This window comes from Mustela putorius, unplaced genomic scaffold (genome assembly GCF_011764305.1).
Source record: "Mustela putorius furo isolate JIRA1106 unplaced genomic scaffold, ASM1176430v1.1 tig00000228_pilon_pilon_pilon, whole genome shotgun sequence".
Taxonomy (NCBI): Eukaryota; Metazoa; Chordata; class Mammalia; order Carnivora; family Mustelidae; genus Mustela; species Mustela putorius.
In genome coordinates, this window is record NW_025421322.1 from 37,907,018 (window position 1) to 37,923,720 (window position 16,703).

At 62.1% G+C, this 16,703-nt stretch overlaps 1 protein-coding gene across 3 annotated transcripts in view; it reads right to left on the reverse strand.

Annotated features, from left to right (window-relative positions):
* Window positions 1-7,627: 7,627 nt before the first annotated feature.
* Window positions 7,628-16,703, reverse strand: part of TRAPPC9 (trafficking protein particle complex subunit 9) — a 487,526-nt gene continuing 478,450 nt past the window's right edge. For all 3 annotated transcript variants that reach the window (XM_045078162.1, XM_045078161.1, XM_045078160.1), the window contains 2 exons: window positions 8,977-9,197; window positions 7,628-8,392 (listed from right to left, as the gene is read on the reverse strand). In XM_045078162.1, the coding sequence (XP_044934097.1) occupies window positions 8,225-8,392; window positions 8,977-9,197 (389 nt within the window). In that variant the 3' untranslated portion in view covers window positions 7,628-8,224. The remainder of the gene's footprint in view (window positions 8,393-8,976; window positions 9,198-16,703) is intronic.

The window sequence follows — 16,703 nt, forward strand, 5'->3', positions numbered from 1 at the left end:
TGAGTGAACTCCACACCCATGATTATTATTCACACAGTAGATGCTTACTTAGATATACTCATGTTTGGGCCACTTCATCTATTGTTTCTTTTCTTTCTTTTTTTTTTTTTTTAAGATTTTATTTATTTATTTGACAGAGAGAAATCACAAGTAGTCGGAGAGGCAGGCAGAGAGAGAGAGAGAGAGAAGCAGGCTCCCCACTGAGCAGAGAGCCCGATGCAGGACTCGATCCCAGGACCCTGAGATCATGACCTGAGCCGAAGGCAGCGGCTTAACCCACTGAGCCACCCAGGCGCCCCTCATCTATTGTTTCTTTATGGCATCTCTGACTTTGTTCTGGTGTCAATTTCTGCTTGGAGTTCATTCTTCAGAGCTCCCTTTAATGAGGTTTTGGTGCTGGAAAGCCCTATTTTTTTTAATATGAAAATATTATTTCACCCATTGAAAAGTATTTGTGCTACTTCACACATTCTCAGGTATTATTCCACTGACTTCTGAACTTTGATTTTGCTAATGAGAAGTCCGCTATCAGGTAAATTTTTTTTTTTAAGGTAATTTGTCTTGTCTTTGTGGCTCCTGTTAAATTATCCCTTGGCGTCTGGTCTTTGAAGTTGTATTACGATGTGCCTATTGTATATTTTAAATGTTATGCTCCTTGGATTTTGTTGAGATTCTTCAATATGTGGAATTTTTGTCTTCCTCATTTTGAGTTCTCAGTCATGATCTCTTTGAATACTGCCTTTTCTCTACTTTCTTTACTGCCTTCTCCAGAAACTCTGATTAGACATATGTGAGAGCTTCTCTCTCTGCTTTCTTAGGTCTCCGTGTTTTCTTCAGTCTCTTTCATGCTTTCTGGTCCTTGTGGCTGCCTGTTTTCTGTTTTTGTTGTTGTTTTTTTTTTTTTTTAAGATTTTATTTATTTATTTGACAGAGATCACAAGCAGGCAGAGAGGCAGGCAGAGAGAGAGGAAGGGAAGCAGGCTCCCTGCGGAGCAGAGAGCCCGATGTGGGGCTCGATCCCAGGACCCTGGGATCATGACCTGAGCCGAAGGCAGCGGCTTAACCCACTGAGCCACCCAGGCGCCCCTGTGGCTCCATGTTTTATAATGTGCTCAGCTCTTTCATTCACCTGTTCTCCTCTGAGCTGGGTTTAATCTGCTCTTCAACCTATTCATCAAGCATTTCATTTTAATTCTATTTTTCAGTTATAGGAGCTCCATTTGACTATTTTATGATGCTTTCAATCTTTATTCATTTTAATCTTTTTTTACTTTTCATAACATATTAAACATACTTACTTTATAGTCTCTGTGTGATAAAACCAATCATTGATTTCTTTCATCAAGTCTAAGTTTTATTTCTTCTGGCTCTCATACCTGATGCTACAATTCCTTTTGTACATGACAACTTTAACACTGACTTATTCTTTTTCCTCGTAGGAACCCTTGGGAATTTGTGGGACAAACATGAATTCCTTCAGAAAGGATGTGTTTACTCGTGTAAGGTGCCGGGTATGGGGTAGCAGCGGTGCTAGCTATGTAGGACAACTTTCAAACTTAGCAATGACTTGAGGTTTGAGGAAGGCATTTAGGGAGTGAGACTTGGAACTGCCGATTCGTGGGAGGGCCAGTCTGGGTGGGAATCGATGGGTAACGGAGCTCCACGACTGGAATGACTCGGCCATGTGAAGACCAGCAAGCAGCAACCTGCCTCCCAGGGCTCCCTGGCTCCCACGGACCCCACGACAAAGCTCTGACTTCTTACCGTGGGGGGCATTCTGACGGTGGGAGGGGCGGGGGCATGGGAGCACAGGCTCTGGCTGGGCCACTTTTCAGGGTGCCTGGTTATCTCTGACGTCCCCTCCTCCAAAAACACATCATCGTCTCCTGCCCTTCAAGGTGTCTCTCTTCAGTATCTTCCCCGGCAACTGCTGTGAAGTTTTGGTTTGTTGATGGACACTGAAAACGCAGAGAAAGTCAAAGAAGAATGACAGTTGCCAGTACGCCCGCCGGTGGGACGCCGGCGCTGTCTGTTCTTTGGAATGACTCTCCTGGGCTTCAGTCTCGCCTCTCTCATGTCCGTCTTCATATCCCCACCGTCTCTCCCCGTCCCTCTCACATCTTGTCCTTTAACACCATCATCTCTGTCTCTGTCACACCTCTGTCTCCCCCCCATATCCTCGTGAAGCGTGTGCAAGGGGACTAAAGTGCCCCAACCCGCACCCCATTCCGAAAGTCTCTTCCGACCCCAAAGGAGGCCACGATTCTAAGGGAGGCACGTATCCCTTCCACCTCTGAAACATGTTTTTCTAGAGCGTTTTTGATGCACAGAAGTCATGGTTCGTGGGTGGGCGGTGGACTGTCTGCCTGGCCCGGGGTGGGGGGGGGCGGCCGCAGACATCGGCGTCAGCCACCAGGGCCACGCCGCCTGCGCAGGGACCTCCAGGCGCGGCTGGCCTCGTCCCAGCAGGTGCACGGGACCTGTGCAGCCCCACTAATGGTCATTTAGGTTGTTGCGAATTTCTGTTCAACAAGGGCTGCTGCAGGAAGACACGCCTCGCCTGCTGTGGGCTCGAGCGAGCACTTTGTCCTGGTTCCTCTCTCCCGACTTCCCGTCTGCCCCGCTCCATTGGGGCGCGTGGGTCCTTGGGAGCCCGCAGCCCAGTCCACTCAGGATACTACAGAGCGCAGATGCATGGCCTGGGGTCTACTTGTCTTGAGGGCCCCGATGACCCAGGCCCAGCATCGTGCCCTAACTTCCCCTTCCCCCTCCTGTGGCCTCTTTACTGACTATGTGTGTGTGGGGTGGGGGAGGGAGTTAGATAAATACAGACCAAAGAGCATCCCCTCTGATTTTGCTCGACATTCTTCATGCGGGGGCCGTGTGGGGTCCCGCCTGCTGCAGAGGCCCCCGGATGACACAGAGCATCCAGGAGGCCGGGAGACCCTTGGAAGAGCCCCACGTCTTCTGTGCCTGTGGGCGATGGATTAGGAGGCTGAAATGGGGTAGATCCCACTTTGCAGAGCAGGACACTGGGGCCAAGGGAGGTGACGGGGCATCGCCAAGGCCACACATGTCACGGGGGCAGGGCTGAGAGGGCTGGTGAGTGGCTGTGCTCATTCTTTCATTCAACAAATGTCTGCTGGGCACCCAGCCCCACCCCCACTGTTCCAGCATCTTTAGATGCAACCTTCAACCCCCCACTGAAGGAGGCATTGTCACCGCCCCGGTACAGGAGAGAGAGCCAGGCTCAGAGAAGTGGAGTGGCCAGCCCGTGGTCACACAGCAAGGAGACGCTGGAGCTTTGTTTGATCTCCGGGCTTCATGCTCGGCCCATTCTGCACCGCATGGCCCCCAGGCTGGGGCTGGCTCACGGCCGATTCCCACCCAGGGCCCCCCACCTGCCAGCCACTCCCCAGGGGCTCGCATTCCCGCAGAGGACGGAACACACGACACAAGTGAGCAGAGTTCACTCCAGACGGGGCCACTTCCTCCGCCGAGAGGAGGTTGTCGGGACAGGCCCCTCAGGGGAGGCGATGTGGGGCTGAGAGCGAGGGGCAAGGGGCCCCGGGAGGCCCGTGGGCAGAGCGGCCATCCGGGAAGAGAGGACAGTTGGGCCCCAAGGCCGAACAGGCGTGGGGACTGAGAAGAAAATGCCGGGCGGCTGGAGCACAGGCTGTGCGCTGCGGGGCGGGCTGCGGGGCCACGAGGAGCAGCGGGCAGTGGCCGACAGCCCCGGCCCCCGGGCCCACCAGGCTCCAGCCCTAAACACCCCCCGCCACAGCCCCCCTGCTCTCCCTCCTGGGCCATCTGGTTCCAGACTCTCGTCTCCTGGCCTGGCCTCTCTGCTGGGCTCCAGCGGCTCCTCTCCGGGAGCACCTCACCTGCCCCGGGGCCCCCACATGCCTCCTGGGCAGTCCCTGCCCCCCTCAGGCCCTGAGGCCATGCACTTTCTGTCACACTAAGTGTGCACACGCATCTGCCCGCTGCTCTGGGCCGGGCCTCCCGGGACGCGCTGTTCCTTCTGCGCCCTCTTCCTGCATCTGCTCCCCGGTGAACCGAGGCAAGGTCAGGGTCATGTCCCCCATCTGACCCCAAGCAGAGCCCAACCCCTTCCTCCACGCCCCCCCCACCACGGTCATCCATCACCTTTTCCTGGGTCCTGGCCCAGCAGAGCACAGGCCCGTGAGTCCCCCGTAGCTGAGAGGAGCGGTCTGGTCTCTGCCCCAGTGCTCAGCCCTCCGCACTGCTAGGATCCCTTCCTCCTGCCCCGCACCTCCAGGCCACCTCCTCTAGGAAGCCCTCCTTGATCCTCCTGCCCCACAGACCCAGCCAGCCAGCCCTTTAGTTTCCCCAGGGGCCTCCACCGCGACCGTGGGCTCCGCGGCTTGGCTCCCACTGATGGGCCCACGCGCCGGCCCACGGGCCCACCTACAGGCCCCACGGCCCTCACAGCGGGCCGGCTGGGGCAGGTGCCACTCTCCCGGCTGGCAACGCGGCCTCCAGTGGAACCCAGTCAAGCCCGGTAGGCTCCTGGGCTCCTTCCTCGGACTGGGCCCGAGGCCAGGCCCTTCTTTACCTCCTGTTTGCCTGGCCCGGGGCAAGCGGCCCCCAGCGTCAGCAGTGGCAGCCGGGGCATTGTTTCGTGTCCTTCTGGAAGCGTCTCTGGACACGAGCTGAGGATGAACAGCCTCACGTGGCCCCTACCTGTCAGGGTGACTCACCTGGAACAGATGCACGGAACGGACACCACAGACGGGACCTCCTGCTGCCTGGGGACACAAGGCACAGACTGTGGCCAAGGGGCCGACTGGCCATTGAGTAAGCACCTGCCTCAGCTCCTGAGAACCCAGACGCCCCAGGCGATGAGCCGAGGAAGCGGCCGGGCCAGCACTTGTCCCCGGACGCGGCCCCCCCAGCAGCGGGCTTGCCCACCCGGTCTCCGTGGATGCGCGTCCAGGAAGGGGGATGAGGCAGGCCTGGCCCTGTCCGGAGGAGCCTCGGACAGAGGGTGTCGCGGCCCTGGTAGCAGTCTTCTGTGCCTGAGCAAAGGGCTCTGCTGTCCCTCCTGCTCTGAGTCCCAGCCCTCCCAGCCCCGGCCACGGTGGGCCCCCTGGGCTCGCTTCCCCTACGGAGCCGCGAGCGTCGGGCGGCTGACAAAGAGCACCAGGGCACCACACACCACCCCCGGCGCCCACCCTGATTGCACCGGGGGAGGCTGCGGGCGGTGGCCCAGAGAGCGGATCCCGGGTCAGAGGCCTGTTCCCTTCCTAGCTTAGTGAGGGAACCTGTCCTCTGCTCACAATACCTGCAGATGCCAAGTGTGGGGTCCCCACCCCGGCCAGTTCCCCACCTGGATCCTGGCTGGTGTCCTGCAGGTCAACTCGGTTCTGAGAAGAACTACCTGGAGTTAGGTGAAGGGCTCAGTCCCACAAAACTGCCCCTGCGGAAGACACGCTTCGAAAGTCGCGGACACCTGTACCTCTAGCCCACCAGCTGTAACTGGGGGTCCCGTTCTCAGGTTTGATGGTCTGTGAGGACGGCTCGCCGAACTCGGGAAAATGCTACTTGCGCTCACCAGCTGGTTACAAAGGTTGTTACAAAGGATGCAGGTGAACGGCCCAGGGAAGAGGTGCACAGGGGAGTTCTGGAAGGGTCTGTCTCCCGGACCTGGGGAGACCACCCTCTAGGCCGTGGGTGTGTTCAGCTCTCTGAACCCCGCGGTTCAGGAATTTTGCAGAGACGCCCACCACAGCGGTACGACTAACTAGCCACTAACTCAACCGTCGGCCCCTTTCTCCCCAACCACCCCTGGATGATGGGGGCAGGGCTGAGAGTTCCAAGCATCTGGTCATTCTGGGTCTTCCTGGCCACCACCTCTCGTTAGAACACAAGACACCGCTATCGCCCAGGAAATCCCAGCGACGCAGGGGCTCCGTGTCGGGAAGTGTGGACGCAGATCGAATGTCTATTTTTACTGCAGGACACTCAGCCTGTCTCAGAAATGGCTTTGGGCAAGCCTCCACACCCATCTGCCCCGACAAGAACCCCCTAGACCGCCCCATGGCCCCCGGGACCACCAAGGCCAGCATCTGCTCCCTCCCAGGACCCTAGGGTCTGGCTGGCAGGCGGGATCGCGTGCTCCCACCTCCGGACCGGGGGGCCGAGGCAGCTGTTCTCTCACTGTGATGCTCCCTTGCTTGCTCGTTCCCTTACCTCTGGTCCCCCACCCCCCTGAGGGGTCCCCCCTCCTCCCAGATATGCTGCTTGGGCTCAGAATTACATCTCCGGGTTCGCTAGGGGGCACTGAGACCAAGACCCTCCCAGGATGGCCTCTGCCAAGACGCTCCATGCTCTCCTCCTTCCTCCTGGCCTGGGGCCGGGCCGGGCCGGGCCGGGCCGGGCGGGCCGGGGAAGGCTGCTCAGGGCGGGGCACTGGGAGGAGCACAGCCTGTGAGCCCAGCCTGAGGGAGCCGGGGGCGCCGGGCCACCACAGCCCCCACAGAAGCTCGGTGCCACCCAAAAATGGTGCCCCTCCCTGGGGCGGCTCAGCCTTGCCAGGCGAGGCTAGACTCCCACCCTGCTCACCCTCCCAGCCGGAGCCTCTGCAAAACCCCAGGGGGCAGCTTGGCCCTGGGGCCTGGACACACATCCTCAGAAGAGGGACGTGTGGGAGCAGGCAGCCCCTCCTGACGTCCCCTGGGGGACACAGGCTGGAGCAGCGGGGTGGACGCTGCCGGATTCTGGTCCCGCCCCACTGTCCCCTACTCTGTGCTCCAGGCACTTGGAGACCCTGCTTCCCTCCCTGCTAGGAGGGAGGTGGTGCCCCTGGGCCCAGAGCAGTTGGGGAACACACGGCAGGAGCTGAGTGTCCCAGCCACGCCTGGCACTGGGAGGTGCTGCCCCCCGTGGACACCTGCGGCCACTTGCGAGGTGGGGCCAGGAAAGTTCTCCCCTGCCTGGAGCCCACAGGTCTCATGGAGATCACCCAGGCCCCACTACAGCCTGATGACAGACCGTGAGAGCAAGTCACTGCCACCCCTGCTGCCCAGGCAACCTTGTGGAAACGGGAAGGCCCCAGGTCCTGACCCAGGAGTGATGTGTGCCAGACACACTGATGCTGTGGGGACAGATGCCCACTGGAAGGGCAGCCGCTGCTGCAGGGACCAGCGGGCAGGTGGCCCTGAAGAGAGCAGGGAGGAGGAGGCCCGGGGTGGGGGGAGCAGCTGTCATGCCCAAAGTCTCCCCGAGTGTTTGAGTGGGATGGACGGTCTCCCCATGTTTGTGGGGATGGAAAAGAGCAGCAGATGATTCGTGGACCTCATGAGAGAAACCAGGAGCCCAAGATGGCCAGAGCCGTCATAGGGGCTGAGGCCCACAGTGGGGCTCGAGTCAGGGCTCCGATCGCAGCCGGGGAGCCAGGCCGGAAAAGCGCAGGCACGGGGTGGGGGGCTGTGGGGTCAAAGGGATGGACGGACAGGCCCGACCCTGCAGGTGCCAGCCGTGGGTGTCCCGGGGCTTCTGTGTGCCGTCCTGCATGCATGGGAAGCCCTGCCCGAGCCGGGGCTGACGGGGTGGGTGGGCGGGCCCCGGGCCACGCCGGCAAACAGATGCAGGGACGTGGGCGGACCGCAGAGAAGCAAGGCGGGCCCTTTATTGGAGAACTTGTCACAGACACACGGACACATGCAGCCCCCGGCAACCCCAGCCTGGCCCAGAAACAGCAGCTGGCGCGGCCCAAGGTCTGCCTGCCGGGGAAACGGTGGACCCGCCCGGCATCGACCAGCACCACCCCTCCGGCTGGGGCCGCCTCGGCGCCCTCGGGAGCAGAGCCAGCCCTGTGCGGGGGGGGGGGGGACGGTGCGTGGGGGAGCCCAAGGTCTGAGGGGGCTCAGGGGAGGCTCCCAGGCCCCACCAGGCCGTGGCCCTCCCTCATGCTTGCCTTTCCTCTCTCCTGGCTGGGCCGCGATCCCCGGGGCACAGGGACAGTCCAGGGACCGGGTGGGGGGCGGGGCTGGGGAGGCCTGGGCTGGGTGGGTGCTGCCCGCTGGGGTCCGGTTAGTATCAAGCGGCAGTAGGGGGCCCTGCTGGCCAGTCCGGGAGGGGTGAGGCTGCCGCGTCTGGGGTGCTCACAGGAGAAAGGGGAGGAAGGGTGGGTTCGAGGGCAGGGGCCGCATGGTGGGAAGGTGGGGGCCAGGCCGGGCCCCTGGGGCTGCCCTGGGGCTCAGGCTGGTGCCTCCAGGGCGCGCACGTGCACGCTGGGCAGGCAGAACCAGGAGGGCGGCAGCTCCTTGCTCGCGCTGTCCTGGTGGAAACGGATGTGGAGGAAGAAGTCGCCCGTGTAGAGGAAGAGGAGGGCTCCCAGGCAGGACGACTGGCCTGCGGGCTGCACCTATGGGAGGAGGGACAGAGGTCAGCCCCGAGCAGAGCAGCCCCAAAGCCCCCAGGAGACCCGTGGGCCTGCCTGGACACAGGGGCAACAGGGGAGGGGAGGCCCGCCCAGGGCTTCCCTGCTGTGCCCCTCTCTGAGCCGTCGCTCCCAGCATCGGAAGGAGCACAGCACGTCCCTCCCCGGGCCACGTCGGGGTTGAGGCAGGCCGGGGCGTGGCTGGGATGAGATGTCGTTTCTGCGGGTGATCCGGGCTTGGCTGAGGGCTGTGCTGTGCGGGCATCACCGCGGGCCACGCCACGGCAGGCCAGGAGCACGGACTGAGGGCGCCGGGGCGGGGCTGGCAGCAGGTCTGACACCATCCTTGGCCACCTGCAGCCGCTGTGTCTCCTTAGCAAGCTTCTAGGCTGGTCCCACCATCCCGGGTCCCAGCCAGGACCTGTGATGTCCTGCGGCAACTTGGGTGAATGAGGGTCAGCACAGACAAGCCTGGGCTCACCCACCGCTGAGCCCTCCACCTAGGGGGGCCTGGGGACAAAGAGACAGTGACCACAGGGGCTGCACGGATCTTGCAGACTGCCACGCACCGCGTCCAGGTGGAGGGTGCCAGAGCCCACGAAGGAGACGGCGCCGTGCAGGTCGTAGTTGCGCGCCCCATTCTGGTGGTCCTGGAAGGGCGCCACAGTGAGCGCAAAGGGCCCCACGCTGCGCGGGCTCCGGTTGGTCAGCCGCACCTCCAGACGCACGGGGTCGCCCACTCGGCAGGCCGCGGCCTCACAGTCACAGGGCTGTCCGTCCACCAGCACATCTGCAAGGGACAGGACACGGAACTGTCAAGGTCACTGCCCCGCTGGCCTTGCACCCCTGTCTGTCTGTCTCCCGTTCATTGTCCCGTTCACTCCCTCCTCCTTCCCACACCAAGGCAGCCGCCCCGTCTGTGCAGGCTGGGTGCTGGGCACAGACGCGTGGCCCAGTCCCTGCTGTGCTGCTGTGCAGGCTGGAGAAGACAGGTGTAGACACCAGAGCTGTTCCCCAGAGGGTCTGTGCCATGCTGGAGGGACCTGGGGTCAGCTGGGGTCTCCCATGCTCCTGTCCGAGAGGGCTGGCTGTGGCCACGGCCCACGGCGGAGAGAAAAGCCAGGAAAGAGACTCAGAACCAGAAGGCAAGAAGGTGGCAGGGGCTGTCGTGGCGTGCCTGGGACCTGGCTGGGCCTCTGCCACACACACTTGCACAGTGGCCCGCCCAGAGTCCCTGGGGAAGGCTGGGCCCTCCCTGGGGCACCAGAGAGGTGACAGGACGCTAGCTGGGGAGAGGTCTGGAACTTGAGGAGCAGAGCGGGGATGGGGGGAGGAGGGCTGGAGGAGATGGGGGTGGGGGTCGGTGGACTGGAAGGTGCTGTGCCCGGACCCCCACTCCCCTCAACCTCCCAGGACGTCTCTGCAGGATGGTGGAAGGGGAGGTCTGGGGGACCCACTTGGAGGCCTGGGTAGGATTTGAGAATGAGATGCACCCTTGGGAGAGGCAGACGAGGGGAAGCTGACTTGGAGGAGAGGCCACATGAGGTCAGGGGCAGACAGTGGAGGCCCAGAGCTGAAAGAGCAGGAAGCAGCAGCCCCCCCGCTCCGCCAGGCCCGCCAGCCTCTGTAGGGGGCCAAGCCCAGCCAACACCTGGCCTGCAGACCGGGGGGGGGGGGTGCCAGTGCCCGTCACAGTCCGCAGTCCCCTTCTCATGGCGGCTCTACCACCAACATGGCCAGGCAGGAGGCCTCCAGCTCATGGACCCGACCGTGGAGGTCAGGGAGGGGGGCCCACGGCCACGTTGTGACTTTGCGTCACCTGCTGCTAGCTGTGAGGCTGCAAGGGGCTGACGTGAGCCCCGCCAGCCTGCCTCGGCTGCCCTCTAGGTGTTGTGTCCACAGGCGGACCAGGGGACACCTCCTCCTGCCTGGCAGACGCTTCCATCAGGAGACGGCAGGGAAGACCCTCCCACCCGGCCACTGGGGGCGCCCTGGAGCCCGTGGGAGGAGGCTGATTCCTCACTGGGGTCCTGGAGGCACAGGATTGGAGGAAAGTGGGGGGTGGCCTGCCTTGGGGGGTCATGCAGGGACGTGCTCTCTCAGGGCGGGACGGGGGCTTGCTCTCTCCAGCTGACCTTGCGCAGCCAGGCCAGGGACGGGAGTCAGAGTGTATGTGTGTGTGTGTGTGCGCGCGCGCACGCACAAGAGAGATGGGGTGAGAGTGCGTACACGGGAGATGTGTGTGTGTGTGTGACTGCGTGAGACAGGGAGTGTGGGTGAGCATGTGTGTAAGTGGGAGTGTGTGGTGTGCATGTGTGAGAACACGTGTGTGTGATTGAGAGCATGTGTAGGGTACACGTGTGTGGGAGCAGGAGCGTGCATGCGTGTAGATGGGGTGGGGCACACCGGGAACTGCGGGCGGGCAGAGGCCCGAGGAGGCACCTGGGGACGGCTCTGGATGCCGCTGGGCGGGGGGTGGGGAGGGGCTGCGGGTCCAGAACCACCCGGCACGTGTGCCCCCAAGTCCATTCTTCCAGGAAGGCCTGAGATCAAGTCTCTCCCCACCAGATTTTGTTTCTTTAAAATCACAAGCTTTTATAACACGTTATATAGAAAGTTTGGAAAGTTCATTGAGATAAAGCTAATTTTCTAAGTGCCCCCCGCTGGCCAGCCCTTCCCCCCGCCAACGTTTGGCATCTTGGCGACGCCTCTCCCTTCGCGTCCCCCACACCCCCACCCCGTGCGTTCACCGCCGTGGCCTGGCGGCTGGCGCTCTGGGACCACGAGAACAGAAGCACGGTCCACACGCGCACATTTTAGCGAGAATGTTTGCAAAGGCGGCAGAGGATCCCGTTAGAGGAACAAACGGCAATTTACCACCTGAGCCCCGGGAGGTCGTGTGCACTGTTTCCGTATTTAAATGACCCCAGCGTGCGGGTTTTTACGCCGAGCTCCGTCTACATTCCTCCCTTGCGTCCCGCGGACACGGAGGCACGAACGGAACCCCTGGCACAGAGTAAGAGCGTTTCTGAGAGGGTCTGCTTCCAGGGCCGCCTGCCCCTCGCCGCATCTCCACCTTCCCAGGAGGGAATACTCCCCGGCGGCCCCGCATCACCTCCCCCGGGCTCCTACCCCCGCCCACGGGCTGTGTGGACGCTGGGCCACCACAGGGTAACAGCCATCCACTCCAGAGTCCTCTGCCGACTCTCACCCCCTGCCAGTGCCTGCAGCCGAGGTCACAGGACCCCGGAAATGCATCTCCGTCCCGCGCTACAAGCAGGCTGCGGCCATAGGGGCGCAACGGGGTGCTTCCCTCCTGGCCCGGACGGGGGCCCTCCACGAAGCGCAGGCACGGGCTGGCGGGCACAGTGGGCCTCGGTCACGTCTGCTGAACAGTGAACACGACCAGGCACCGTCTAAGCCTCTTGAGTCAGACGGGAGAATGAAGGGAGCAGGTGTCAGGGCGCCTCGGCTGCTGGTTCCATTACGGGAAAGATACGATTATGTGCAGATCAGCGAAGGGTGGCTGGCTCATTACGTCTCCGCTCATTTTTCTCCTTACAGAGAACTGCACATTACTTGCTTGCTCGGGCAGCTGAGGACTGGCCTCTGGCTCGCAGCGGAGTGGCTCCCAGCCCACCTGTTGGTTAACCCTTCCCTGGCCCCCAGCTCCCGGGCAAGGGGGAGGGAGACAGTGCTGTGTGCGCAGCGACGGGCGGTCATCTTCCCTGGGCTCTCTCTTGAAGGAGCAGGGATCTGAGGGATCTGTGGCCTTGAGGCCAGGCCAGGGCGGAAGGGGTGGTGGACACGCCCCCAGCTAAGCAGGGGGGTCCCATGATCCTACCTCAGAGGCCTGGGGTAGGGCTAGAGGACCAGAGAGAGGGCATGGGACGCAACCAGGCCTTCCCTGCCCTGGTCTGAGGGGAGCACTCCCCTCGGGCCCCCAGACCGCTGGCTCTTCCTTGGAGCTGTGACGGCTTGCCCCCCAGGGGAAGAAGAGGGGCAGCTCTCTAGAGTGGCAGAACCAACCCCACCTGCCACCTGCCGTGTCTTCACGCACAGGGTGACAACTGTCCCAGGTCAGCCTGGCACGAGTGCTGGAAGTCCTGCATCCAGGAAGCCCTGGGTCCCAGGCAAACGGGACAGCAGGGCATGCCGCCCCAGGACCCGGCGCCCAGAACGACCGCCCACCACACGGGAGCATTTCTGTGCCCAGAAAGCAGCCGCTTCCTCCCTTTCTGCAGGCCAACATCTCAGATCAGGTCCAAGGGCCCAGAACGCCCCACATCACTCCTCTCCCAGCCAAGTGGAGCGCGGGTCTGCTGCTCCCTGCGCGAACCACGGCGGGCTCCCTGAAGCGAGGAGAATGCCGCGGGGGTCTCTCCTGGGACCCGCAGGGTGCTGGCTCAGAAATCGGGGGAAGACGTGCCTCCGGGTGCCGGGGCTGCTGGAGAGGCTAGCTGTGCTCGAGGTGGGGGGGCTCGGCACCCCCTGCTGGAACCAATTCCCTTCTCTGGTTCTGGACCGGACCAGCCGTGTCCCATCCTGGGCAGAGGGCCCTGGGGAGGGGCGGGGAGCAGCAGGAGCTGGGAATGAAGAATTAAACTCTTCTCAGAGGCGAGCTGTTTGGGAGTCATTCCTGCTGTGCCTGACGGAGGACAGCCTCCCCTTAACTGCTTCCCGGTTGGAGCCCCGTCCGAGGCGGCCTCCTGCCCTCTATATGGGGAAGGTGGGTGCCTTGTCCACGTGCCCACAGCAAGACCGGGACCCCAAGAGTGGTGGTGGATGAGGTCCCACAGCTGCCAGGGAGCTGTGCGCAGGGGACCTCCTCCTGGGGGCTGCTCAGGAGTGGAGAGCAGGACACACAGAGCTCAGACTCTGGAGGGTCAAACCTTTCCCCTGGAACCTTCCAGAACCCTGAGTCTGCTTTACTGCCACAGAAGACGGTGAGGTAGACAGACTCATGCCCCCTAAAGGATGTCTGTGTCCTCACCCCTGGAACCTGTGGGACATGTCCCTTCCCTTGACAAAAGGGACTCGGCAGCTGTGATGAGGGGAGGGTGTCCTGGAGTAGCCGGTTGAAAGGGAGGAGGCGACCGCGTCTCAGAGGCCCCGCCCCACACCTGAAGGTCACACCGAAGTCACTCCTGCTTGGCGCCCACGCCCAGTCCATGGGCGCCCCGGGGTCAGCAGTCAGCATTCCCGCCTCCAGCTGAGCAGGGGCCAGCTTCCTAGCAGACCTCCCTACGTCCACGCTTCCTGACCTGCCCTTGCCATCCAGCAGTCACAGGGATGGTGTAAACATGCCACTCAACTGGGTTACTTCCTTGCTTGCTGCTCACCGGGCTACGGCTTCTCTTTCACTCAGAACAAAAGGGAGGTTCGATCAGATTTTGGCCACTGAGCCTGGCTTCCAGGGCCCTGCACAGCCCCAGTCGGGCTCCCCCGATCACACAGGCTGCTGTTTCCCCCCACTTCTTGCTCTAACCACGTGACCTCCCTCCTGTCCCTCTAGCCTGCGCCTGCCCAGTGCATACCTGCCCCAGGGCCTTTGCTCCTGCTATTCTTGCCACCTTGGCCCTCTCCTCTGAGAGGCCATTTCTGACCACCCAGGGAAGATCCCACCTACCCCGTTACTCTTCCACACCCTCTGTTTTCTCCCGGTTTTTGACATCGTATCTCTTGTTTACCCAACTGCTTAGCTACCAGCTGTGTTCCTTCATCCCTGGATGCTCCAGGAGAACTGGCACTTGCCTGGGTCCCCAACACCAGGCCCGGTAGGCACTTGCTCCGTTTGGTACCCGCTAGATGACCAAGCGGCTGAACGAGAGCGTGGGTGTGCTCTGGGCTGCACTTGAACTCCACCCCCGTTCACTGGCTGTGCCCGGCCCCCCTTCTGGCCCCAGGTCACTTGTCTTCAACCTGCGTCTCGGAGGGACCGGGCCAAGGCTGACGCGCCCCACGCAGGGAGGACGTTAGGACCAACCTGCCACTGCCCGGCTCTGGGTCCACGACCTGCAGGCCAGGCTTCCCGTGGAAGATGTCATTTATGCGAAGAATCTCACGTCGTGAGAATTCTCCCGGGAGCAGATTAGTCTCTTCCCTCAGAGCATTAAATCGGGCCGGTCCGCCTTCTCCCTCCGCCCCAGGCCTGCTTCTCCTTCACTTTTAATACCAGCCAGAGTCACGGACTTAATTTTGTCTGGCTCAGAATTCCTCCTGAAGCCGCTGCCCTGTTTATGCTACAGCACGTCCCTGGGCTCTGGCAGAAGCACCTGCTAAAAATAGAACAGAGAGGAGGAAGGGCCCTGGGGGCCGCCCTGGAGAGGCCGAGGAGGCAGAAGCCGCCCGAGCTGCCTGCGTTTTGGCCAAGGGCAGCCACTGTTGGGTGGGGGCTCGGGTGGGAGCCAGCCATGAGGACTGGGGACAGGGATACGCCCTGGGCGGGGGTAGGGGTCTTGTGCTGAACCCTCCTGCCGGTGTCTCACTCATCGGCCAAGCCGACGGGCAGCCTCATGTCCCTCCTGGAGGCCACACACGACAGGTGGGGCTGTGGCGTAGGGACACGGAGATGTGGGGAGCCGATGGAGCTGCCAGGGCCCAGGCCCAGGGCCTGCCCCTGCTACCCGGCTCCGTGGGAGCCTCACCCCAGAGAGCTTGCTGTGGGCCAGTGAGGTAAGCATGGGCTGCTCCCGTGTCCCCAGCAGGGGCTTCCCGGAGGAGGATGCCTGGATCCATAGCTGTGAGAACCTTCTGGAATCCCAAGCCCTTAGCTTCCGCTGCGTCTGGAGCTCAGGACCAGATGGCTGGGGCTTAGTGTGGGATCCTCTTCTCCCACGCATAGCAGAGACGAGGGGCCTGGCAAGTCTGAGGCCACCCGTGATCGCGGGGCCAGACTCTGGGACAACCAAGGGCGAGAGCATGGCTGCGGGTGGGAGGCAGGGCCGAGGCAGGGTTTACGGGGCCGGTGTGGGGGTGGCCCGAGAGGAGCCGCTCCTGAGGACGAGGAGGTCAGACGGTCCGGCTGGGCCTGTCCGGCTGCGCCTGTGGGGCCAGCAGGCCAACAGGTGTCTGCCCAGCCTGCTCTGTGCAGAGGGTAGGCGAGGGGTCAGGGGCGGGTGCGAGCCCCCGGCAATCAGGAGATGCTGCTAACCAGCTGTGAACAGCCCGGGAGGTTCTAACCTCCAGGAGACTTCTCCCAGGAGAACTTCCCGGCCTGGCTGTACCCTGAGCGTCTGCTTTTCTGGGCCCGGGATGGGCTCAGCATCCAGTGTGGACGCGTGTGTGCCCACAGCCGCGCTCAGCGGGGGCAGCAGAGAGAGCAGGGTCAGAAGCTGGGGCAGGACCCCCTGCTGGAGCCGGTCCGCACAGCGGCACAGCGCGCTCCACCGAAGGTGAAGGAACACCTAAAATACCAGCCTGCCCCAAGGTCACGTGCAAATCGCCTTCAGCGGCAAAGAGGGCGGGGTTTTTGCGCCTCTGGCTTATCAGACAAGCTGTGCGCTTCTCCCTTAGGTCAAGATTCCCAAGGCCAGCTGAGCCCAGACTTGGCTTGCGGACACTGCCCTGCCTCCGCCCCAGCCCAACCCTCCTCCCTTTGGCGAATGTAAGAAACCGGCAGCCAAACAGACTTCCGGAGCAAGTGTCTGATTTTGGATAAAGCGTCCTAAAGATGTGAGAACCACGCAGGAGAAATTCATCCAGCGAAGACCCAGGAACAGCCCCACTGAGCCTCGTGTGAGAGGCTCTGGGCTCTGCCCAGCCACCTTCAGGGAAAGCACCTGTAAACGTCAAACCTCACGGGACACATGCATTTTTCTGGCCAACATAAATGTGGGGCGGGCCTAAACTGGAGAGTCCCATTGGATTCAGGTGAGGCTGGGGATTACTAGAGCAGCTCTGTCACTTTTGAAGCAAAAGAAATTCAAGCGGGAAAACAAGCAAAGCCAGGGACGTGAGGAGAGTTGTACAGCGAGGGGACCCGGCACCCGGCACCCGGCCTCCCTGGTGACGGCACCAGCTGGCAGCCCGTCCCTTGGGAGAAGTCACAGGCAGATCCGGTAGGAGCCCCTGCAATGTCCAAGCATCCGGTAAAAAGTGGAGAACCTTCTCGAACGCCAACATGACCGTAACCGACGTGTTTCCTTCTTTACCAATGAGAGCCGGTAACCGATCTTTTCTCTCTGGCTGACGGGAAGCCCAGCGCCGATGGGGCAGCAAACCAGAGCCCTACTCCGGCCCTCCGCAAGCCGCCTTGCGGCCTCCACGCACGTGCGCGCGCACACACACACTCTCT